This window comes from Cardiocondyla obscurior, linkage group LG08 (assembly GCF_019399895.1).
Source record: "Cardiocondyla obscurior isolate alpha-2009 linkage group LG08, Cobs3.1, whole genome shotgun sequence".
In the NCBI taxonomy this organism is placed as follows: Eukaryota; Metazoa; Arthropoda; class Insecta; order Hymenoptera; family Formicidae; genus Cardiocondyla; species Cardiocondyla obscurior.
Window position 1 is genome coordinate 6,109,103 of NC_091871.1, and position 26,423 is coordinate 6,135,525.

General features: G+C 36.2%; 4 protein-coding genes and 1 non-coding gene across 10 annotated transcripts; 2 read left to right on the forward strand and 3 right to left on the reverse strand.

Annotated features, from left to right (window-relative positions):
- The first annotated feature begins 82 nt into the window (after nt 1–82).
- On the forward strand, nt 83–5,315 carry LOC139105118 (zinc finger protein 726). The gene is made up of 3 exons (XM_070661034.1): nt 83–436; nt 931–1,268; nt 1,361–5,315. Exons 2-3 carry the CDS (start codon nt 957–959, stop codon nt 3,362–3,364), a joined length of 2,316 nt encoding a protein of 771 aa, XP_070517135.1. The 5' UTR covers nt 83–436; nt 931–956; the 3' UTR covers nt 3,365–5,315.
- Nucleotides 5,316–5,331: 16 nt separating this feature from the next.
- Nucleotides 5,332–8,335, reverse strand: LOC139105120 (protein starmaker). Of its 2 annotated transcripts, XM_070661036.1 has the most exons (6): nt 8,092–8,335; nt 7,894–8,024; nt 6,656–7,709; nt 6,393–6,584; nt 6,063–6,250; nt 5,332–5,912 (listed from the first exon to the last, which is right to left on the reverse strand). In XM_070661036.1, exons 3-6 carry the CDS (start codon nt 7,700–7,702, stop codon nt 5,756–5,758), a joined length of 1,584 nt encoding a protein of 527 aa, XP_070517137.1. In that variant the 5' UTR covers nt 7,703–7,709; nt 7,894–8,024; nt 8,092–8,335; the 3' UTR covers nt 5,332–5,755. The 2 variants fall into 2 exon arrangements, with proteins under 2 accessions (XP_070517137.1, XP_070517138.1); XM_070661037.1 differs by lacking the exon at nt 8,092–8,335 and having other exon boundaries at nt 6,656–7,706; nt 7,894–8,022.
- On the reverse strand, nt 8,092–11,047 carry Fer3hch (Ferritin 3 heavy chain homologue). Its single transcript, XM_070661040.1, has 3 exons — nt 10,791–11,047; nt 10,003–10,227; nt 8,092–9,432 (listed from the first exon to the last, which is right to left on the reverse strand). Exons 1-3 carry the CDS (start codon nt 10,887–10,889, stop codon nt 9,247–9,249), a joined length of 510 nt encoding a protein of 169 aa, XP_070517141.1. The 5' UTR covers nt 10,890–11,047; the 3' UTR covers nt 8,092–9,246.
- Trnaa-cgc (transfer RNA alanine (anticodon CGC)) lies at nt 9,567–9,638 on the reverse strand. The gene has a single exon. It is a non-coding gene; the product is annotated as a tRNA-Ala (tRNA).
- Nucleotides 10,227–17,477, forward strand: LOC139105117 (tetratricopeptide repeat protein 17-like). 5 transcript variants are annotated; one of them, XM_070661030.1, is made up of 17 exons: nt 10,227–10,435; nt 12,026–12,182; nt 12,339–12,595; nt 12,687–12,798; nt 12,863–13,089; nt 13,193–13,480; nt 13,552–13,889; nt 13,980–14,190; nt 14,272–14,515; nt 14,592–14,816; nt 14,895–15,075; nt 15,292–15,453; nt 15,824–15,984; nt 16,083–16,237; nt 16,321–16,546; nt 16,641–16,904; nt 16,979–17,477. In XM_070661030.1, exons 2-17 carry the CDS (start codon nt 12,072–12,074, stop codon nt 17,132–17,134), a joined length of 3,318 nt encoding a protein of 1,105 aa, XP_070517131.1. In that variant the 5' UTR covers nt 10,227–10,435; nt 12,026–12,071; the 3' UTR covers nt 17,135–17,477. The 5 variants fall into 5 exon arrangements, with proteins under 5 accessions (XP_070517131.1, XP_070517130.1, XP_070517132.1 ...); XM_070661029.1 differs by lacking the exon at nt 10,227–10,435 and adding an exon at nt 11,247–11,398; XM_070661031.1 differs by lacking the exon at nt 10,227–10,435 and adding an exon at nt 11,247–11,398 and having other exon boundaries at nt 14,895–15,063.
- The last annotated feature ends 8,946 nt before the right edge of the window (nt 17,478–26,423 follow it).

The window sequence follows — 26,423 nt, forward strand, 5'->3', positions numbered from 1 at the left end:
GCTACGAACCGCCACCAGTCGGCACAGATCGAGCAAGTAGTATGAGTCAATTGGCGATAAGTCGGACGTCTCCTCTCATCCTTCGCGGGCCGCGTTCCGCGACAGTCGGAGCGTACCCGAGACAGAGAGGCGCGCGGGGACCAGACCGGAGCGAAATCGAGAACGGAATTGGAGAATTGCGCGGAATAGTTCGCGAGCTCGCGAGTCGCCGGATCGATCATGGAGCAGGGCGCATTGCGCCTCCGTGCGACGCGAGGCCGTCGCGAGTGCTCGGCGCTCTGAAACGAACAAGAGACGTGAGGAGCGCCGTCTTCGGCCAGCGAGGACCTCGCACGGGACGCGCGGTCGCAAGTGTCCGCATCTGGTTTTCTATCAGCTGTCACCGTTGGGCGCCCGGCACGGTGCACAAGCACGTCCAAGGCGGAGAATCGTTTCGGTATTTGTATTAGTTTGTTCCTCATCTATCTCTCTCTTTCTCGCGAAAGACTCGCGCGACGCGGAGTAACGTCTCGCGCTCGGCGTCACGTCGCCTCGCCGCGGCTGCACCCGACGTTATGAATCCGATCCGGTCTTGGGCTTGATCACGCCGTCGGGTATGTCGAATCACCTTCGCCGACGTTTTGCGGAAGCGCTCGCTCGGCGCATCTCGCGACGTTGGTGCAAACATATTGCGACAACGCCATCCGTACTTTGTTCGCGTCGCGAAGACGTGCGGGCTCGTTTCGCACATATTAACACGCGTACGAAATTATTAAACCGTAATATTAATTTTAACAATTGCGACTGGACTCGCAAATTCCATGATATATAATGAAAAGCTCTTTTTATTATTTTTTATTTATTTATTTTTTTGTTTTTTTTTACGGGAAAGAACAAATCTCTTTAATGCTTTCGTTGTTCTCCGTCTTACATACATATAACTTTTTGCAGATGAATATTCTGTACTTCATGGAACAATGACGTCAAGTTACTTCACTTTGCCAATTAACATGGACAGAGTCTGCAGGATTTGCCTTACTGAGGCTACTACATTGTCCTCGATTTTCTCTTCTACTCCAGAAGTGAACGAGCTGGCTGATCTCTCTCAAAAGATACAAATTTGTGGTTCTATCGAAATACACGAGCAGGACGGATTACCTTCCTTGATATGCGACGTCTGCATTTACAAAGCTAGCGTCGCTCACGAGTTTAGGCAACAGTGTCAACATTCAGACGCGAAATTGCGCATGTACTACAATAAACCTGCTAAATATATTAAATCTGCTATGGTAGGATTATTATCGAATTTTATCGAATTTTAATTTTATTTACATATATTAAAACGTGCAATACAATATACATACGTAATGTAATATTTCAGGACGTTCGGGATTCTTGTACACAGACGGATTTGCAAAGATTCATGCCGTCGAAAAAGTCAAACCAATTTCAAGATTATTTTGTAAAGGAAGACGACGTGCAGGTGGTCGCGAGTGCTCAAGATTACATTCAAACCGGCGATTCATTTCCTACGAGTGAAGTCAGCTTGAATGCCAATCAAATTCAAATTTCAGATGACAAGCTATTTATCTGCTCTATTGGATTTGAAGGTAGTAAGGAGGAAGAGAAGGATGCCTGTGTATCGGAAAACGAAGTCCACCAAATAACGATAACGCAAGAAGATCAGACGCAAGATACGACTAATATAGTTAATTTACAAGGCAAGGCTGATGACATGAAGGAGGCTAATCAGTATTCTGAGAAGAGCAGCATAGATCAAGAAGAGCAATTCGTCAATGAAAGTTTATCGAATGATAATGTGGAAGAAGAGGAAGAAGAAGAAGAAGAAAGTATCCCTCAGAAACGTACGTCCGCGAGAAAGACGAAGTCGGCGGCCGTCAAAACGTACAGTGACGAAGAGATCGCCGATAATTATTACGAACCGAGCAGCGACAGTCAAGATTCGATGGAGTCAAAATTCAAGTGTAAAGTTTGCTCGAAGCAGTACGCTACGCAGAAGGGTCTGAAAAAGCACTCGTTAGTCCATGAAAAGAAGTACAAATGTGATATTTGCTTAAAAATGTTTTACAAGCAGGAAAACATGGAGAACCATCGAAAGATTCATACGTCAAAGCCGCACGCGTGCCAGCTTTGCCACGCGTCCTTCTCCAAATCTCAGAGTCTCGTGAGACATTTGAAGTCGCACACGGAAAAAGTGAACGATATGATCAAGCGGATTAACACGAGCGAACGTAAGGATAATAAGGAACCGAAGAAAGAGCTCAAGAGCGAAGACGACACGGACGACGAGACCGGGCCTGCGAATGAAGCAGACGAATTCGAGAACGCGCCTGAGTTGTACAAATGCGAGATTTGCGATCAATATTGTTCATCCTTGAAGAATTTAAGGAGACACGCTCTCGTACACGGCGATAAAAAGTACTCTTGCACCGTATGCAAGAAATGGTTTTTCAGGCCGGACACGTTGAAAAAACACGCGGAGAAGCATGGGCACGGGCTGTTGGATAATTTAGTGGACGACAACAAGCTATACGATTCGGACGATGACGATATGCCAAGCAACACGATGGATCCTCCACCGGAAAACGAAAGCGTTAAGAAGGAGGAAAGCGACGAGGAAGGATCCGGAGAGTACAAGTGTCAGCACTGCGATAAAGTCATGGCAACTAAAAAAGGTTTACGACGGCACGTGTCGATGCACAAGCCAAAAGCCGAACCAGTTACTTGCGAGATCTGCAGGAAAGTCTGCGCTAGTCAGGCTCGTCTCGTTCTTCACCAGAGAACACATAAGCCGAAAGAGAAGGTACCGCGGGAGTATCTATGCCACATTTGCAGTAAAGTCTATCCGAGCAACTCGTCTCTCACTTATCACATGCGAACTCACACTGGCATCAAGCCCCACGTATGCAAAACGTGTAACAGCGGCTTCACTACTACAACAAGTTTAGCGAACCACATTCGGATTCACACGGGTGACAAGCCGTTCGTTTGTCACGTGTGTAGCGCCGCGTTTGCGGTGAGCTCAGCTTTTCGTAGACATTTGACTCGACATACCGGTGAAGCGAACTATCTGTGCAAGACTTGCGGTAAGGCTTTCAAGAGGCTCAGCACGTTAAAAGAGCACACGTATACTCATTCTGGCGAAAAGCCGTATGTGTGCAAGACGTGCGGCGCCGCATACAGTCACAGTGGCAGCCTCTTCGCACACCAGAAGCGTTGTCGCGCTCAATACGGCGAGATGATTGTCGATGATCACAATCATCATCATATACCGCACACAGTAACTCACATCCACGTGAATATGAATAATGTGAATAACGGGACGGCAGTGCGACCAGTTGCTGTGATAGGTCAAATGTTTTAGAAACGACCAAGCGCTGTCAATGATTACAGACGTTGTCCACGAATTCCTCTGTCAAGTCGTCTTTAGAAGCTGTTAACAGCTAAGCAACTGTAAATCTTACGCACGAACTGCATGCACCATACGCGTGTCATCTGTATATACCCAGCTTTTTTTTTCATAATGGAAAACGTTCCTTGACGACGACGATAAGCTGCGCTCGAAAGACCCTGCTTTTAAAGGTATGCAGCAAATATAAGTATGGGAGGTATAATGAAATTAACTTTTTAGTAAGCGCGTGGAGTATATTTTACACACCCCAGACTTTGTTCTTAATTTTTACATAGAAATACATTTTTTTTTAATTATTTGTTACACAAGATAACGTTAAAATTAAAGGCCACTTTGTGTATTTTAAAGTATGTTTAATATAATTAAACAAAACAACAATAATTAAATAAAATTAAAAATAATGTTTTATTAGTAGTGGTATAAATAATTTGGAGTGTAATTTACATTCCACGCGCCTTTTACGTTGTAAATTTTGGCGCGTCATTGGGGGGAGTTGAATGTATTCGTGTTTATACAAAGACATACGAAGAGTTTTTAAAACGAGATAATTATTATTATTGAAAATGCAAACTATTTTTTTATTTGATATCGTAAGTATAAATATAAGTATTTGTGAACACTACATAATTTAATATGTATGTACATATATATATTTTTGTATGTATTCGTATAAGCCAGATCTTGTTGTACCACATATTACATGATAGTGAGTTACGTTGCTGCGTTATTTTAGGACTTTATAATTTTAATTTTTCTCGCTCATAACTATAGAACTACAGAATCATTAATTTAATTTATTTAACGAAGTGGATTTGGGAAATAAATCAGTGAATAAAGATAACAGAATTAAGACAATTTGCGATGGTAATTAAAAAAAAAAAAAATATATATATATATAATTACGACTATTAAAAAATTCAACAGAAATGCATATCTCCTCATTCTTAGGTTTAAAAATTTTATGGATATTAATAAATTTATAAATAAATGAAAATGTCGGCATAAAGCGTAAAGGATTAATTAGTTATTTAATTTTTGGAATATATCTAAAAAATCGTAATAGCTGCAGTGCGGGAATGGTAGGGCTAGAAGTGTAATATCAGGTATACAATTTCTGGGCTGTGACTTGTGTAGGTATTACAAGATAATAACCGAGTGAAAATAGTCGATCTACTCATTTAATAAATTTAATCGACATATATTCCAACACCAAAATACATCTCGATTACCTAAATGAATGATAATCATATTCATATTACACACTTACAAGAATCGCTTAGAATGACTTAGATTATATAAAATTATTATCGTGATAAATAAACGTAATACAAAGAATTATGTCATACTTTCGAACTTCGTTAAAAATAAAAATCTTAATATTATATCTTAGGTATAATATTAAGATATAATATTCTTTTAACCAAAAACACCTTGTATTTGAAAGTAATAATCGGAATATATTATGATTATTTAATATTAGATATGTATATAATCATAACATATTTCTTGGTAAATAATATTGAAAGTGTTAGAAATTATGTTAATTTTTTAGTACACAATGAAAATCACGATTTTGTTCACTGAGTGAAAAAATAAATACATAATACATATAAATAATGTTAGTTCATATTATACAAATATGTATAAAACGCAGGTTATATAAATGAGATTGATCATCATTCATTAAAAAAATTATATATATAAAAATTTGTAAATTTTATTCTCTTAAATACACTAAACGAAGTAAAATTTGTACAAAAAGAAATCTTAGTTATTATTATTTTATTATGTCTTTTATACTGTTGCTGAAAAGCTAAAAAGAGTATTAGCTTTTCAGTCGTAATTCTTGTTACGATATAGATCTTTCCGACTTATCAATAAATAATTAAATAGGTTTTTTTTTTAACAGACAAAATATATGCATTTATTGAGTTCTTTATTTCCTATAACGTGTATTTTGTTAATTCAAAATACATATCAGAAACATTAATTTTTATTTACTACTTTGTAGTATCTAATACTATAAAAACTTATAATAAAAAAATTATATGTATTCTTAACTATAAAGAAAATAATGTTTAGAAAAAAAATGAATACATAGATGAATATATATTTAATAACGAATGTATTATTATTAACTACATGGTAAGTATATATTTTAAACTTGACTTGACATAAAATTACATTTAAAATGTATGTATGTACATTAAATTTGAAAATAGTTTTATCTCTATTTTATTATTAATATAATAAAACTTTACATATTTAAATATAAGAAAATATTATACTGCTTACATAAAAATATAACTTTTATGAAAAATAAATATATGAATTATTCTTACATTAATTTTCTTTTTTCTTTAATAGTCGATAACGTCGCCAAATAGAGTGTCTTGTTCTCCGAAGAACTTTAGCCAAATCAACATATTTACGGGTTTCATCAAGACATGGATTATGTTCTAAGTGATCTATTATCATTTGGTCTTCTTCAGGTTTATATCTAGTCATTTTAATTCAAGTATTAGTATTTTATTATTATTGTTATAAATTAATTCAACTAATATTAATTAATTTTCAGGTGTTTAAAAATAAAAATATATAAGTTAATAATGAAGTTTTACATATATAAATACATTTCGTTATACTTTACCTTCGGTTCAGATTATTTTCGTATAAATTTCTATATCTGTGGTAAACACTGTACAAAGTTCTATTTGGTAAACCATTAGCTAAAAATTGTGCAAATTTCCGTCTTTCTGCTTTACGCATGTACGTTGTAGAATGGTCAATTCTCATTTGTAAAAACGGGTGAACTTTTTTTACGTTCCAATTATGTAGCTATTTAAAAATTAACATTGTATATAATTTGTGCGTTTGTGTATATATATATATGTATAAAAAAATGTTCTAATTTTATTTCTTAAATATTTCTATAAATTAAAAAATAAGAAACGAGTAGGATTGCGTCTTGTATACTAACCTTACAAAAATTTTTCCAATTTGTAGCGATAATTTTATCCTCCTCCAAAGAAAACAAGCCCCTCTTAATTGGTGCTATCTCTCTGAATTCTTCTAATTCGTGGCGTGTTGGAATGGTACTTCCAGCCCTTGTTTCAATCATATGCTGTGGTAGCACATCATTTTCCAGTTGTATACGCATATTATATAAATGCTGTAATAAAAAGAGGCTCAACTTTACAGGTAAAATAAATTTATTAAATTAAATTTATCCCAAAATATTACCGCTAATTCTTGCTGGCTTAATTTTTGTGACGATGTAATTTTCCGTGCTAAATATGTTGCATCACTATAATATTCCTCTTCAACGCCAGAGCTATCACTACTTTCATCTTTCCACAGAATGTTTTCATCATTTTCATTTTGTGACTTCAGTTTTTTAATTTTACGGTTGTCAATTAATTGTTTCCTTATATCTTCGTCCTCACTTTTAATTTCACAAATCTCGATATCTTTCGATTCTTGTGATGAATTGCTATCTTTTTCCTGTGATGATTCTGCCTTATTTATATAATCTTCGTCTGTATACTTAGTTTTACGAGTGTTTTCATCTTCTAATTCCGTTGACGAATCGTTACCCATATTCATGTATTCTGACACAACTTGGTCATTATCATTATTTGAATCATTATCATTATCTTGCAATTTTTTTCTTTTATTTCCAACTTTTTTATCGTTTTCCTCTTCTGTGACCAAATTGTTATCTGTATCCGAATATTCCGATACAATACGATTAGTATCGCTATTTGGCGGTTCTTCTTCTGAATCATTATATTTATCTTTTGATTTTTTTGTTTTTTCTATGACTAAATCATTATTCTCGGATATTTTTATTTTATTTTTAATTTTTTTTCTTTTAACTTTAGAATTATCTTTAATCTTTGATTCTTCTTCTGTTAAATTTTCATCATATTCTATTATATTAATTTTAATTCTTTTTTTTTTACATTTAATTGTTTTAGATGTTATATCTTTATCTTGTAATCCTTCTGTTAATTCATTATCTTTATCCTGTGATGTCTTTTCTCTATTTTTAATATTTTTGCTCTTACATTTAATATAACAGGTATCTTTATCATCTGACTCTATCAAATTGTCCTCATTTTGTTGTATTTTCGTCTGATTCTCATCGTCATCTTTATATTTATGTTTACTTTTTTTTCTTTTTCTCTTTAAGCCACTACTTTGAACCTGTGACATATTCACCTCACTTTGAACGTTTTCATCAGAATGTTTTATTGACTTGTATGCATAATTATTTTCACATTCCATATTACTGCTGCAAAATTCAATTTAATTAAAATCTAATTTTGATGTTTAAAATTATATTATTAAAAAAAAAAAATTTGTCTATCTCTAGAAAGAACTAAACTATACCTATTTTTATTATCAATTTTAATTACATAGATATGTAATAATAAAATAATTATGTGCTTATGCGTAAAATAATATATTATACGTACGTTAGATCACCAATCTTGTGTATTTTATAAACAGTAAATATATCCTCTGCGTACGAACGTAATCTTCAAATATAAAACGAATACTGTCCAGAATGTTTTTCAGTGTCCAGGATAGTTTCTTCGATTTATTTCTTGAGGCACAAGTATCTCTCATTAAAAACTTATATTAAAAAATAGTTCTTTAAAGTTAAACGTTACCTTTGTTTGAGACGTATAAGGCGGGTTAAATTCGAGGTTAAGATCAGTTAAGATTCATGAAGAGAACACATAATATCCAACCAGCGACACTAATCGACACGATGTAATACGAGCAATAGAGAATAATAATGAGAATATAATAATAAAATTATTAAAAGTTATACAGAATATTAATAATTCAAAGATACGAAATTTTATCCGTGGAATATTATTGTTTTTAATAGGAGACATTCGAGCACACGTCCACCGTTACCTCCATTTTTCGTTGGCGACTCGTAGCGCATTATTTCGGAACTAAAAAACTTGATTTGACTTCCAGTTGAGCGCCACCGCGAAAATTAAAGTAGCGATAAAAATCAACCAACGCAAAGTCAAACGTCTTATTCTTCATTAGTATCTCAATAGTAATTCAGCTCAAGTTTAATTGGGCAAACTATAATAATTATTGCAAGGAAATTAATTAAGTAAGCGAACGTTTGAATTAACGCTACGGTGGAATCTTTAATAATTATTACTGTTCGATTTAAAATAACAACGACGTAATATCGTGTGCGATTACAATTTGTTTATACAAGAAATACTAGAAATACGACGTATCTGAAAAAGTTAATTGATGCGGATAATTGCACGAGTAAATTGATTATTATTATTTTCTTCGCCGCGCGATAAATATCACATTACCTACGTGTCTTCCTCCGCGATCGAAGCGCAGAACGATGTACGTACACTGAAAAGCAGATATGGAATTTGCTGAGGCGACGGCAGCTAGCAAACGCGACTTTAGCGTAATGTTTGTCGAGTTTCACATGCGACGCATGTATTATATACCGCGCCGGCCGGTTGCCGATGACTGATTTTTCCCCTTCGTTCTCTCATCCCTTGTTTCTGCCGCTTAGAGTTACGTACGCTAGCCGCTGTCGCCGCAGAAAATGCCATAAATGCTCTTCGGTGTACGTGAACTTCCTCGCCTATCTAATTAGCATAGCAAATTTTCTTTTTCAACGTGAAACCGTTTACTGACAATTTTTATCAAATATTTCGTTGCGCATCAACGCCATTTCTGGAAATATTTAGCTAGATTCTATCTAAGAGAATTTTCTTTTATTTTAATATTTCCTTCTTCGTGGCGATTCTTTTTCCAACGCGACGTTCACTTCAATCTCTCAGCTCCTTGTCGTAAATGTAGACACCGAGGCCTTCCCCGACTCTTTCCAAATTTGTTACGTGATCGGCGATTTCCTTTATCGCGTCCACCTGCTCCTGCAGGAACTCGGTTTCCAGAAAATCCATAAAATTCGCGTCATTGTGCGTTGAGGCGATTCCGTGTAGCTCGAGCAATTGCTGCAAAAATATGAGAAGAAAATTATTAAAAAAAAAGTTAACAAATTTCACGATTTAAATCGAATTAACGCGAAACCAAGCACGTGCGTGTCGTAGATCGCGCGGCGAAGAAAAAAAAAAAAAAAAAAATTAGCTGGAGGAGCTGGGATTTGAACCCAGGACTTTCCGCATGCGAAGCGGACACTCTACCACTGAGTTACACCCCCAATCGTTGTTCTGTAACGTTAAATCGTGCTACTTCTAATAACATGCGCGTTTAGCGAACGAGTTATACCACCTATAATAATGAAATTAACAGGCGGCGCAAAGGCCCTGAGACTTAATTAGCGGAATGCAGCGAGATAAACTATTAATACGATTCCGTTACCTGTCCGACGTTCAAAATATTTCAACTTTAATACTAAAATTCATGAGATATTATCTGCGATTAATTTATCATACTTGTCAACATTTGTATTATCTATTTCTGTTCAGATCAGATTTTTTTTACTTCGTCAGGCCGTTTTTCGAGTTGAGGAATCGATTGCGCGGACGTGCGCTTGCGTCCGTACGCGCAACAACAATGCACACCTGATTCACCGTCTTCTCCAGCTGTAGGGCCTCGGTCATCGCGTCTTTCGCGCTGTTCCAGTTCCTTCTAGACGGGGCCTGGATGTCCGTTAGCACGACGTCCCCGCCACGCTTGTTCTGATAAGACAGGAACTTCGTGGCGTGCTCGCGTTCCTCGTCCGATGCCTTCTTGAAGTACTTATACAGCCCCGGTAGCGCGACGTCGCTTCTGTCGAAGTAATACGCCTGCAACGTAACGCATCAATTGTAAGATGTGCATCAGGACGATTTAATTACAACGGAGGCGTTCGCGGGAGCCTACGATCGGGCCGTACAACGCGTACGATTCATCTCTTTCGGAAGGGTCGTCTCCGCGAATCGCGGGGAGAACCGAACGATTTCCTCGAACGGTGGAAGAGCTACCTTGCAGCGAAAAGCATCGACGTATCGTATAGTGAGTATCGGATTAGAAAAAGTAACGAAGCTAAAGAGAGAGAAAGGGAAGGGACGCAATAAAAACTTTAACGCGGCGCAATAGACGAGTGCATTCGAGCGGAAATAACGGGTTGACCCCCCCCCGGCAGCGTCTCCGACGGCAACGTTTACGTAATCGAGATCGGCATGAAAGATTCAAACGGCGCAGAGACGCGCGCGTGCATATGACATGTAGGAAAAGACGGGCTGCATCTGGTTACGAGGGTGGGCGCCCAGGTGCACGTAACCGCGCGCGGGGTGCTTCGATCGGCCGCGAACGACGGGGGGAAAGGGAGGATGACCGGGGGAGCTGTCCGATCGATTCACCGACTGACCATGGACAGATAGACATAGCTGGCGTATAGCTCCAGATTGATTTGTTTGTTAAGCGCGTCCTCGCACTCCTCGTGGAAGTTCTGCCGCACCAGGCTCATGGTTGCGAGGCGGAAAGGGGGGGGAGGGGAAGCTGATCGTCGGATAGTCCTCACAAAAGCAGCGGGAGGCGACGGACTGGCACTGCTCGATCCCGGGTGGTGACTGCCGTCGGCCCTTCCTGGGATCCCGATCCGCGTTTCGTTAGCTACGACGGGCGACCGTGACAGCCGCGAAGACTTTCATAACATACCGCAACTGGCGGAACCGTCGGCGCCGCGAGTGCGCGCACGCGCGAGACCGACTAGCGGAGGAAAAAAGAGACTCCTCCAGCACCTGACGGTTGTCGCGGCTGAGAAACGGCGGAGTTAAAGTTCGCGGGAAGTTCGCAATCACGCACGCGAAACGTCTTGCGCGACAAGAAGGGGAGGAATAAAATAACAAAGGCGCGCTGGACTTTTGGGAAGCGGGATCGTCCGCGGCGATGCGCTGCGCGATTGTTCATATCGCTCGAAAAGCATATACGAGATAAGAAAATATAAGACTGAAATTATCATACTTTGCGACGCAGGTACGCTCACGAGTTTCGTAACAGATAAGGAGTTTCAGCGATCGTTAAAATAGCATCGTGAATAAGCGGCGAAATAGCGCCGTTAAATAGAATTATAAATTGTTAATAATACAATTTTAAGTTATCTGAAAGATAACCTTAAATTATCTACAAGTGAAGAGACCGGCCCTTAATTTTAACCTCCTTCTGCCCTCTTCGCACCAGTTCTTACATTTCTTGCCCTTTCTGCACTTCTCGCGATATTGACAAGGTTGACAAGTATTGAATTAATAAAGAGATTACTTTTATTTCCTCAGATTTTTAATAACGGTGCCTCGCTGACGTTTCAGAATTTTTTTTTAAGCCGCCCAGAAGCTGTAAAAAAAGTTTAATAGCGGCGCTTACCGTTCACGACGTTTGTATCAATAGCTGGCAGCTCGGTATTGACGGCTGCTATCGTGATATGTCACTGACGCATCGCGTTGCAGTCGCGTGCGTTTCGAATCGTCCTGACTCATCCCGCGGAGGCAACACACCGAGCACGCGACGCAATAAAAGTTCTCGCTCCAAGCCCAAGCGTCGACTTCCCGCGGAAACACCCGGCGTCTCTTGCCAGCCATGATTTACACCGTCGAATTTCTTTCGCAGGATCAATGAGGCCCGCGGCGCATCGCATGGGGTTATATTGCGGAAAATGACCCGGCGCAACGTGTCCTGTAAGATTGCCACGGTGCTCGCGGTGATCCTCGAAATCTCGGCCGTCAAACACTGGCACGTCACGGAAAATGGGAAAATTCAGCCACAGGTGAGCGCCGTTTTCTTTCCCGTACGATCTAACGAAGACCCTTGGCTCCGCTTCTGCCGTGAGGGCCTATACAGAAATGTAAAACAGTTGCCTCTCAACGATCTGAAAATTTAACTAAGAAATGCTTGATTACAAACTGTACTTTCTCGTTTTCAGCACGATACCGTCTTTGATATGCGACGGTCATACGACCTTCTGGGATTTTTGGAGCAGGAAAAGCGTAAGGAAACAGCTGATGCGATTTATAAAAAAATTTCGAGGAAAGAAGTGTCCATTGACAACGAGTTTGTTGGCCTCAGCATGGCTGATATGGAGAGTTCAAACTCAGATTGTTATTCATGGGACAAGTCATTGGCCGATATTGATGTACATGCTAGTATAGTTGTTGATCATAGACTTAGAGATGGAATAGAGTAAGTGCTTATGAGAAGTATCTCAATAAATTTAAAGCAATGCTTGTGCCTAAGATTTAAATAATCCTTCTGTTATAAATTTCCTCTGCAGTCAAACTGATTACATGCTGTTTAATGTAGTGGCTAATAGTAATCAAGCAGCCCCAGATTGTCAGAAGACATTTCCATTAGATTTCAGTATATACACGTTTGAACATCTTAAAGTAAGTAACACTCATTGTGTCAAAGCCACGAGATGTCTGTAATGCTGTTTTTTTGTTTTATCAGGCAATGCAGAATCGAAAAAACCTGACACAGCGTGAAGAACTGGGTTTAATGAGGTTCCTGTCACTGAATACTGATCTCAATCACTTTGGTCACCAGCTGGCCTACAGTTTGTCTCGCAATAGTACCTCCTGGATATACTTGAATCTAGCATCAATTTATTGGCGGATTAAGGGAAATGCTTATAATGCTTTAGAGTGCAGTCGTAGAGCAATTGTATCCGCTCCAAGGTAATATAATCAGAAACTTAAAAGGTACTAAAGAAAAATCACTGGAAGAACATCACCATATAATTTTACTGATCTCGTAACGAAAGCATTGTACGTGATTAAGGCAATATCGCGATATTCCTCTTCTGACCACTGCCGGCATTTTACACGCTGCGAAATACTCTGGCGAGGCCGCAATTGTTTTACACACGGCGATAGATCATAATCCAACAGAGAGCTATCACCATTTGGCGCTGGGCCACGTGTACACATCTCTCGGCGACTTTGATCGTTCCGCAGCGTGCTATGATAATTGCTTGAGATTGGCGCCTGACACGATAGAGGCCAAACAGATGAAGTACGCCATATTATGTCATCGTTTTCTGGAAACGTCTCTGTTATTATTCGATCAGTAAGTTTACATTAAATAAAAAAATTATTCCGTGCTAGAACGTTTATGATTATAGATATTTTTTGTTACAGACGTTTGAGAAATGTATTGTCAGAAATACATGTGTATCACGACTGGAAAGAAGAGTGGTTGAAACTCTACGAGCATATGCTCTGGGAACAAAATATTAAATCTGCTACTAGAGAAATTAAGCTCGCTTTTGCGCGAGAACAGGATTTGCATTTACTTGCGATAAATCCGGTTGAAAGATCAATTCATCATATTGATAATAATATTGTATTATCTTACATGGATTTAGGAGATAGAAAGAAAATAGCTGAGAATATGCTACAGAATGTTCATGTTAGTCTACATCTGTTGAAAAATTTGCAAAAGCAAGTAAAGGAGCGCAGTAATCGTATCACAAGAGGTATTTCCACATTTCTACAACAGATATATTTTTTTATGAACTTTACATTTTATTTTGGAAATAGTAAAATGTTTTTTAATATCATTATAGATATGACGGAATTAAATATAGAATATAATGATTTGTTTGCGTCTCCAACAAAGAGTCCAAAATATCGCAATGTGGAAATTAAAAAGGGAAACGAAGATTTTGAAGCTGATCACTGGCCAAAGATATCTGACTGTGATAGTTCTATGCTAATGTTCGGAGATGGAAAGCAATACTTACCTATTTATTTATCACCTGAGAATAAAGGTTACGCGTAAGTTACTCTAATTTTATTTTATATATAATTTTATTTCGTGTATTATAACATTAATTTTATATTTTTGTATGTTAATAGAACGCATTTATTCGTGAATGAATTAATTGATATAGAGCCATGGAAAAAGCATCCATTACCATGGCATCCTCCAATATGCCAAACGCCTAAATCATTTAATGAGAGATACATTACGCGTTCGTTACTAGATGCGACTATGCAGCAGCATTCACCGGATGTTTCTCTGAAACCATTTCTACATAATTTAGTACAAACTGCAGACTTGGCAGAAATTGGCCAGAGAATTTTAACGGCAACTGAAGCGGTATAATTTATTATTATCTTATTACGTATTATAATAATTACATTTTGATAAAAAACACTTGATAATATGAATGCAGAAAGTAGCTGCTCCGTGGGTATTGTCCATGCTTGCATCTTTACATTGGAGAATCGTAGGAAAACCTCGTTTAGCCTTGGATTGTCTTCAATTAGCATTGGAAAAAGTTCCTAAAGAATTTGAGGATGTACCTTTAGTTAGTATAGCTTCAATATATCATAAAATAGGTTCAATAGACGATGCTTTAAGAGTTACGGATAAAGCTTTACAAATTAATGCTGTGGAGGTATGTATAAAAATATTATATTTTTTAATATATTATATATACGTATATATTTTTAATTTGCAATAATTTATATTTCAGCCAATGACAAATTTTTTGTTTGGTATACTATTAAATATAAAAGGAAATTACACAGGGGCTATACATTACTTAAAGCAAGCATTAAGGATGGATTCACATTTGTATGACGGTAGGGCATTAATGTTATTGAAGACATTAGCCTGTCGCGAAAAATTTAATGTTATCACGGGTAATTATCCAGGTATGCTAGATGTTCACACTTTCTTTTCTTATTTCTCTCATTTAATTTTCTTTTCATTTTTTAATAATTTTTTCTTTTACAATTATTACTTTTGTAATAGAATTTGCACAGAATTTTTTTTTTCAGTTGATTAATTTTATTCACTGTTGATGGTACTGTGTTCTAACAAACGCAGATTATTGTGATGAATAATGACATATATCGTCATAATCACAGGCTGTGAAGAACAAAGAATTAATTTACACAAACATTCTATGAACCTGCCTTCTGTATTACTTACTAAATATAATTTGCAACCAAGTAGTACGTTTTTACGTAAGCGACAAGTCAAGAATTGTAAGCATATTAACTATGTTTCAACAACGGAAGAAAGAGCAGGTGCGTATTCTCGCACATACACGTTAAAAATGGATTTGATTTTTAGACTGTGTTATGTACTTTTTATTTGATATATTGAATTTACGTTTATTTTATTTTCGCTTGCAGTAAAAGAATAAATTGGCTTATAATTATGTATTTTATGTTATCATAATTTTGTCTTGTTACTTGGTGTTTTTTTTCCTTGTGTAACAGCACATAATAAAGATTATTGTTACTTACTTACTTACTCCTCCTTTATTATTTTTCCTGCTTTTATATGTCACGCACATTTATAATTTATATATGCCACTTTATTGTTTTAAAATTAAAATATAACTTTTGAAAAATATGTTATATCCAAGTTGATAGTAGAAAACTCTTATTATAGGGGTGGACTGTCGGAATAATCACAAAATTGGATTATTGGACGTATCATACTACAGTAAGAAAGAACATATGCGCCAAGGTCTCATACATTCATTATTACTTCCTAATAGCGCAACGAAACTGCATGAACCACATGTGCATATGACCAGAATTTCAGATAATGTAAGCAAGTAATCTATGATATAATCATGTATCGTAAAAATAAGATAACTATTTAATACTTCGTATTATTTTATATACTTTCTTTTTTATTATTAAAGGATATGCTATACACATATACTTCATCGTTTAATAAGATGTCTGACAATCAAAAAGAATCATATTACCCAAATAAAGACGAATGTGACGAGCTTAAGTACGAAGACTGGGCCGCTTCTTTATTCGTATTTCATAAATTTATACGACGCAATGTAACGTACGTAATCAATAAATTAAAAAAAAAAAAACTGTATTACATATGTGATGCAAGCAAACTGTACATTAATTCTTTGATTTCAGCATTGAAGATGAGATCGAATCGCTGGGTAACGATATTCCAAACTTACAACCAATATGTAATAAAAGTAATTCGGAAATGAATCGTGTGACCGAAGTGGTACAATTCTCGCAGTTATTGCAGTACAAACCTGAATTGGACATGGCCGAATGGCTGATTATGATAACCGGAACGCAAAACGAAACTTTGCAAGGGCTCGGAACTAAAATCGCGTTTGCTTTACAAAAGGTGATTAAACAGACCTTGAAGTTACACTGGGAACATATAAAATATCTTAAATGTATTCGTAACATTATAATTAACTTATATTGTTTTAAATTAGCATTACGCTTCTTGGACCTTAGCGATAGCTGCATCATTTTATTGGCGCGTGGCAGGCGACAGTCGCAAAGCGTTGGATTGTATGTGGCAAAGTCTAGAGAACACTCCGAAAGACATGCAGGACATACTTCTCGTAAATCTAGCGTCTTTACTTAGTTCGCAGAATTATTTCCACGAGGCCCTCGAAATCGCTCAGATAGCACTTTCGATCGGCCCAGATTTCATAATCAATCATTACGTCGTCGCCAATCTCCACGCTGCTTTGGTAAATTAAACATTATTTTATTTTAATGTAAAGTATACAATGAAATAAAGGTTTAACCAAATTTTTTTCCACAGGGCGATTTCGAGACGGCCGCAAGCTTCTATAGATCTTCACTTGAACTTGATCCGAATTTTGAACCGGCTATTACAAGGCTACGAATAATATTATGTTTCTTGTTGTTTGACGATAAAAAATTTGCCATGAGCGAGATATTACGAAACATTATGTGAAAGTACCTTTTTAAAAATTGTTAGTATAAAGTAATTTGACGAAAGTGCCTTTTTACATTGTTAATGTGAAGCATGAAGAAGAAAAAAAAAATGTTTGTTGAATTATTACGAAATTTTACAATTGGATATATTTTTACATCGAATTTCTAAATCGCTGTTTTATCCGTGTAACATTGGTGTTTCAAATAGAACACATAAAAAATAACGAGCACATTTTTATATATTTAATTATTTGTTATTAATATTGTTTCCACAAATGTGATAATTCTTGTTGTGTCAGTGATCATGAACACATTATTGAGATGTAAAAAGCATCGAATAATAAATTTAAATTTTGCAATGATTCTGACGCTTGTGTTCACATTTTTCTAAGTGATTTCAAGTGATATTTAGGCGCAGCTTAACCAATCAGCGTTGTAGCCCAACTAAACTGGATATTGATTTTCGTTTTCCTACTTGTATTGTGCTAGCTGTCGTTGAAAACGTGAGAAGTGCAAATAGGAGCAACAGGTACGTACAGCATCCTTGCGATTGTATAGTCGATCTTGCTACTTGAAATTGACCTATTTACTCATTTCTCTGCAATAAAAAGCGGATTTTCCGTCTTTGCTTTGAGACTCAGTCAAAAGAATCTTCAGCTTTTTGTACTACACGTTTCTCGTTTTTTTCCATTGATAAAATAAGATAAAGCTACATTAAAACAGCCCCATACAAAACGATATGAAATTGCGACTGTGTTTTTACGATTAACAAAATTAATACGTTTGCGAACGTTAATTATAAATTATGTCGAACGTTAAAAAAAGCGAGAAAGACAATGAAGGAGAAACTCTGGGATGTATCGGATATCAACGGAGTTACAAATGGGTAGATTTATTATTTATTCGTTTACGCTGCAGCCGTTTTTGCTACTTGAAAAATTTTTCCAGGCGCAATTTAATTTATTCACCGTAAACAGAATTTATATCATTATAACTAATGGAAAATCCGTCGCTTTAAACGTACAATAAACAACCATGTTTAATTCGTGTATTTAATAAACTATGAGCGTGTAATATTTTTAATTTTATTGAATACAATATCGGTACCACGCTGACAACGGGACAGTTCATCGATTGAACTCCGTGCGATCGTAGTATTTGCCAGGCACGGTACTTCGCGTCGGTAATGCGAACGCGCAAGAGTTCGATTAACTTAACTTCGTGAAATCGTAGCACTGCTTGCACGACAGATACCATGCCGATTAATTAAAAAAGTGAAAATTAAATAAAACATACGTATAACAGCACTGTCGAATTAAAAAAAAAATCTTGATAAAACACACAGATCGCTTCAGCATACCTGAAAAATACACTAAAAAATCAGGATTGTCAAGGAAGACACTGCATTCCGTTTGCTTCTTTCCACAATTATCAAATCGCACGTTTGCCTGTTTATACATGTACATGGATATAGATTTTTATCATGCTTATTTTACGAATTATTAATTGTTAAAACGAAAGAATAGTTTTGGATGTATTTTACAACAAGCGCACTTTAATATATCTTCAACAATAAGTAATTTTAATATCTATCACAATAATTAAGTCGTAACAATGTAATAATTAAATATTATTAGTTATTATAACGCGTAAATTTTACGTATGGTTTCTTTTTTATTTTTATTCTTTTTTTTTTCTTTTTTATTAATTCGGGGCTTCCACTTCTCGTGATGGTTCCCAGCGTCGAAGTGTGATGTATCATGGAAGCCCCATGATAGTCGCTGTCACACGCACAAGAGTGTTATCTCTAATCTTGTGCAGTGGCCAGCAGCTGCATTGGGGTCCAATTACTGCCCCATATTGCATCTTACGGTATTCTAGTCAGTTCTGCTCAATTGGATCAAATTCGATCCATGTGCTTAAACGCACACGATGGTTCTCGCAAATTCCGTATTATTTTTAAAATTCTTCGTAACGAGAAAAAAAAGAAAAAAAAAACAGTACAGATGATTAATTTTAATTATTATTAATTATTATAATTTAAAATTTAATAGTTCTGCACATGCCTTTTATGCAAACTCTAAGAAATAATGAAAATACGTACCGCGTTCTTTTTCTTTCGCAAATTAAACAATTTAAATAGTTTAAAATACTTATTTCCGATTTGGCGTTTAACACATTCAGGATCTTTTGGTCTTATTCAATACTGTATAGCTTAATACATCTTTGTCGTCGTTTGTCATCATGTGTGATCGTCAGAAAGATTGAGTAGTAGTAGTCAAGGATGTATAAGCGTTACGCATGAATAAATGAAATATATGAAAGTGCAACTACTTTTATGCGGTATTCGCCAGAATAATTTTCTTTTTCTTCACGTGTACTTATAATTCCGATACTAACAAACCAGTGTTCTTAAAAGCTTTTTCTTTTTTTTTTTTCGTTACTCACGTCATTGAACAAAGTTTTAAATATAAATCTATTATATAACAATTAGCATAAATTAAAAAATAAATGTTACAGAACAAATTTATTAATTAATTAATTAATTAATAAAAAAAATTTGTCTTCTATGTTAACATGCTTTCGAATTTTAAGAATAAAAATAAAGGAAAGTGCCGTCGGTCAGATTTAAAAGCAAGTAACGGGCCACGGAGAATATCAATGAAAAACGCGTTTCCGCGGTAAAGTAAGCTGTGGGGACTGGACATCTGGCGGTTCTATAGGCCGATAGGACAATTCAGCTCGAATATAAAATTCATCATATTCGATCTTCTTAACCGTGCACGATTGTACGACAGACCTACTGCCGTTCGCGTAAGCGTTATGCTAAAAATTGTGCTGCTGTACCGCTTAATGCCACCCCGTCGGGAAAATCAATCTATTCACAATTCGGTGATGTCGGTGAAAATTATCGACATTACGGTGCTAAAAATAATATCTGGCCGTTAATATCGCGAGGTCGGCCTCGGTGAGCGAAGAGGAGGCTCGGCAAGTGAGTTGGGCCGCGTAGGCCAATTTTTACGAAACCGCGAAGCGTTCGCACTTAAATAAATATTATTCACATACCCTAGAGACTTCATACATCGTCTTTTACTTAAACCGACATAATTTCGAACATGTTTGAGCGTCCCAAGTGCTCCTCGCTGGGAATTCGAATCTTTACAGAATCTAAAATAGATTGTTGAATCGATGAGAGTTCGTAGAATCGCGAAGTAGACCTATGACACCAGCCGATGTATAACGATGTAACATCGCTTATCTGCTCTTCGTCGTTATTTTATTCACTTTGTTATATCCACCTCGTCGAAAAGTGTCGTAGATAATATTTTCTAGAACAGTTTGTGGTAGGACGACGTGTTGCGGTTAAGAAAAAAAAAAAAAAAAAGAAAAAGAAAAAAAAAAAATAATTCTTCAGGTTCGTCGAGACAAACGGAGAACTTTGCGAGTTGCACTGCCGAAGAATTCTCTTTAGGAGAGTCGTTGTGATACTATTTTACAATAGAGAAGTTCGCGTTAAAGTCGATCGGAAACGCTTACATTTCTTCCGCCATCGGTCGAGCACAACTGCCGATACCTTCTTAGTTCACCCTTGGTTATATAGTACAACCCCACGTGGTCATTTAATCCATCGGCCAATGGTAGGGTGGCTTTAGATACGAGGGGCCAATAGACGTTCCGCTTTAAAGCTGCAAGACACGTGTTTCTTCGGAAATAAGGGCACAGGAATTACGGATAAAATCGTATTTGCCTCGCTGAAGTTGGCCGATCGAATGGCAGCGGCTTGTCCGCACGTCCGATCACCGTCTCCGCACCTCGGTCTTGACAAATCTGTCACGTTCCCTCGAGGAATTTAAAGCGAAAAATTGTCCACCACTGATCCATATCGTCGCAATAAAGTGTCGTTTTTTTTCGGAAAAAGAAAAAGGAAAAAAAAAAACTGAATACATTCGCGAGTCGCACTCTCATGCATACATATTATAAACGCAGTTTTGTTTTCGCAAATTTTATATACTTATAATATACGCGTTTAAAAATTATTTTGATAGTTTTGCTACTTAATAAACGTGGACGTGTACGAGTTCTGAATTTAGCCTCGTCTTTGGACCGGAATATTCTTTGTTGCAAAGGCGACGATGGCGACTTCTTTATTCCGTAGGCAATTTACGACGCATGTGTTTTTTGCCGATTGCGTAAAGCTTTTCTGCGAGCTTATATAAGAGTTTAGACTCTGACCTGGCCACGTTGCTGTTTGCCACAACCGACGGTGGCCGGCGGTGGTGGTGTTTAATGATATTGTGAAGAGGTGAATCCCTAAAACGTACCCCACATACATACCGACGTGAAGCAAGTACTCCGTTCGGTAAATAGTGGGATCCGGCATTAGGTCGACCTAATTTGTACATTTTTTTTAAATACATTTTCGCGATCGTGGTGATCGCCACGACGGGTATTTTCGCAGATAACACCGATGACTTCGCGCATAAATGTTCCTTTATTATCGAGGCTTATCTTTAACATTTGTATCGCAGTTTTGCCGTACATTTTCATTGCATAAGCATTTAAAAAAATAGTACAACGTAGTCGTGTTACGTGCGTAATACAAATAGCGCGCCAATGATTAATTATTTAATTATTGTGGATTATAAATTTTTCCTGTCAGTGACTTAATATTTATATGTACACATAATAGCTTTAATAAATGCAGAAATTATATGCAGACGTTTTTTCTATATTTTTTGGATATATAGCAATATTTTGTTCGTGCATTTTTGTTAGCTGTATTGTTAGTTACGTTGCCGCGCAGTTAAAATTACACATTATCGTTTGCATTGCATTTTATAATTAATACAAATCAGAAAAAATTAGGAACACATTTTTGTGAATCTACCTGAAAACGTAAAATTTTTTTGGCCAGAAATATACGCAAGGAACGTCGATGCAAGGCAAGAGGTAGCAAGAGAGTTTGGGCACGTTGGCTATATTCATTGTACAATATTGCGCAGTTCTCTTACAAAACTGGTAAACCGATAAAAATCTTGACATTTCTCGTAATAAAATAAACCGAAAAAAAGATACAAACTAAAAATACCCTTTATCCTTTAACTTAATCATTATTTTCAATTACCATAAAAACGAATTTTGGTAAAAATCTCTGAGCGTCAAATACTTCATCCCATCTAATTCAATTCACTTCACTTTACGCGGAGTTAATTTATTCCGAGCAATACGAGAATTGTCTCGATAACAGAATCGTACGCTGCAATTATAACTTTCACGCGTTATAAGATTATAATTGGTCATAATTCGCGATACAAGTCTCGAATCTTTACTTTATTATTTCGACGGAATCATTACATTTGCAAAGTCTGAACTCAATCCCGTAGAAACAAACAAAAAGCGCGTTTAATCGAGAAAAATTTTGCTAGAACGAACGGACAGAATAGGACTAAAATGTGGGCGTAAAAAAAACTAAAGGCCACTGACTTTACGCCCTTGTGAATGTGAAGGGGAACGCGTGCATCCTCCGCATAAAGAGGGTACAACGTTGAGAGGTGAGAAGAGAGCGTAGCGCGGGCAGGTAACAGTAGCCGAGTAAGCTCCGGACACTTTTTAGGATTCACGGCTTAGCACCCCCGGCTCCTTAGGCTTCACGTCCGTTTGGCCCTAGCTCCTCGGCACGAACGGCTCGTTCTATTACTCTTACGCCAGAAATTTCTTCGTTCACGTCTTACTAGCCGCTCGCGTTACCTTGGAGTGATTTTCCTATGCGCTCTAACTACCGTCGCTTCGTGACGGCGCTAATCCGATGAACCGACGGATAAGTGCTTAAAGCGATACACTTATCTCAAGTTAAATTTTAAAACCTTGTATATGCAACTGAGTAATTAACAGTATAATTGAACGAGAATTTATCCAAGGCACACGCTCCGTCGGAAATTCGCGAGCGAGTTGTACAATAATTTAAAGGGAGGTCTTGTAAATAGCGTCGAAGAATGGCTTGTTCGCGATAATTGTCATTGATAACTAAATATGCGCTCGGTACTTGTTTAAATTTATTTTAATTTCTTTTCTTTTTTTTTCATGAGAAAATTAAATTGCATCGTGATATCTTGAATGTTGCGCTCGATGTCGTAACTTATAGTGATACAGGTTTTTTCATGAAAACTTGTTACCAATTATGCATAAATTTATACAGTACCGATGATAAATAGCGCGTCTTATTCATCATTTTAAAGATTCTTAATGCTTTTGACGTTTTCGGAGTTCTTCCTCACCGTGATTAATTATGGCATTTATAAATATCCATCGCAGTTGAATTCGTCGATTATATAAGCACCCACCTTAAGTTTATGTCATATTTCATCTTGCAAATTTACAATGAAATAAGACAGAAACATAAGACGGTTTGCTTATGATATATTTTCCTTTTAGTTTCATCGGCCTCGTCGTCGGTCGGTTCTTCTTTGAGTCTTTATGTAATTTTTTTTTTTAGATTAATATAACATTAAATAGTCCTATTTGCAACAGAAATACGTTAATCCTTTAGCCACAAGCGTTAAATATATCGTTTACAGAAATTAAAAACATTTACAATAGAATTAAGTAAAATTTTAGGTAAATAATTGAATTGTTTTATTAATATTTTATTAATCTTCAACGCAATTATTTATCTTCACAATTTAATGTAAAAATAATTAATCGATGTGTCGCAAGTGTAAATTAATTTTTGCTTTTCTTTTTTGATAGTATTTTTTAAATTTTCTGCACGCTGAAGCTAAACGGTTAACATTAACAAACTAGGTAGCTTATTTATTTCTTAATTACATATGTTTCAAGCTCAATATATTACTTTATGAAACCGTTTTTATTAAAAAATATTATCAAGTATATACCATTTTTCCAACTGTATCATGACGTTTATATTAAAATTATTCGATCTCATATCTTTTACATACTTGGAAAAATTTTTTGGTATTTTACTCCCGTGTCAACAAACTTATTAATAGAATCACTTTGTCGAAGGCGAAACATATGATATTGAAAAAAATTACATAAAAACTTGGAAGCGCACGTTATATACGGCCTGAAAATATGTTATAAGTTCATCGACTATAAAAATCATCAGTTACATAGCGTTATATGACCTATTATAAATTATCGCAAAAAAAAAAGTTAACAATATCGGACTGGAGACATTTACATTATCTATGTACAGTGTGTTATCTAATATAGTATATTGAAGACGTAGGATATAAGTAAAGTTCTTGTGTTCTTCACACATGAAGTCTGCGTAACAAATTTATGACATTTCGCGTATAGTCAGTAATAAACTTGATTTTATCACGCTCAATATAATTAATTCGTAGCAGCATTAAACTTCTGGGAATCTATTCCTAAAATAAGGACTTTACGTGTCGTAGGCGAAAAGCTATTCGTATATAATTCGTATAACGCATTAATTAGCTTTTATTAGCATTGCTTTTAGTTTGTACGTCTCGAGATTTTCAATAAATGATGCAACAAATAAATTCACCAAGAAACGAACGAATTCTGTAATATATAACTTTATACGAATTGTATATTTTTTAGAGTAAAGCCGACATCTATTATAAATTTTTTTCTTTTCAATTAAGTTACTTTAAATAGTTATTTTAAACATGATCACAAACAAAGTTCGTCTAAATTATAAATAAATTAAAGGTACTTGTAGTAGATTGCTGTAACTGTTGCGCAATTATAATATGCTAAATTATTATTCGGCAAGCTGAATAAAGTCGAATGAGTGAAAAAGAAAACTGTTATGAAATACGGTTTAAAAGAAACGTACTCATTTCGGTATGTGAATACGTGTATGGACAGTCATGTACATGCGTAGATACGAAGAGTTGCATAAGAAACCTTAAATCTGCACGAGTAAACGGGATTAATCCCGTCTTCCCCATGTGAGAAGCCTTGCCAATATCATTGGCGTAGAAATCGTCTTTCATTAGAAAAAGTAATGTATTTTTTACGCTAACAATGTTAGGCTTTCGTGTGCAACTCTAATATTAAACGTGCCGTCGTCGAGAGTTGCGACGCATCTTAAGATATTGATGATTTAATCATACAAACATATTTTTTTCAAAGGTATTCATAAATTTTAAGTTAAAATAACGATAAAAGAGTCTTTTCATCGATAATGCATTTGAGGCCTATTGTTAAATAACTTTTTATTTAAACAATTATCTATTACTTGGTATTCAAAAAGTAATCAGTGAAAAATAATAAAGTTTTGGCCAAAACTTACACATGAAACAACCGCGGAATATATTTTTGACAAAAATTGTATAGTTAATTCAAAATCAATTTTATTAATTTAATTGTGAAAGGACAAAAATTTTTCAAGACACAAGTAATTGGAAAAAATAAGAGTTAAAAAGAAATAAATTTGTGTTCCATATTATTGGCATAATAAATAACAATATTATAATTTTTTCAAGTTTGTGTTACAAACTACTTTGCAAATTTTAAACCTACGTGCGTGAAATGAGTTTAATCGAAACAACAATGTGCAAACGCAGACATCTTTAACACTAAATTCTTTTTACATTAGTCACGACTTAATGTAAATATAATTTTTACAACAAATATAAAAATATCCGACGATCGCACATAATTAAACGAATCTTACAAGGTATCAATATAAACGTCGATACGTTTCTTATTCACACAAGATTATTTCATTCTTTCAAATTCCGTTTCAGTGGCACCGCGAAAAGAAAATAAATTTCATCTAGTAGAAAGATCGACGAAAAGTCAGACGCCGCCGGACCGAAGGTACCGAGATCCAACGCGATCTGCTGTTCGCCGATCGCTACGGAACGATCGGAACAATCGAAAAGACGTGCGAGGGTTAAATCGCATGCTGAAGGAAAATTTCGATACATACCTAAACGGCAAAGGAACCGCCGGTTTTGTTTGCGAGACACGAGACAACTAAAGCCGCGTTCGAAGTCGATCACGAGCGACGGCGGACGACGTTGAATGACGCAACGATGATTTTCGGCATAATCAGGCGAGGGTTGAATGTTCCGATTGCAACGGTAATCGGGCGAAAGAAAGGAGAAGCGATCTGACGGTATCCGCGCTTTTTCCAGAATAATTGACATAGCGGGATGCTCGCGAAGCGACTGCCTGTATAGGAGCTCGTGGCAGATCAATTTGCCAGTTTCTCGGAGTTTGCCCTGCCATCTGGGATGCGGATGGTAACACTAGCGGCTTTTACATTGTTGTTTGAAATATAAAATATTCGTAATCTCCGAGATCAC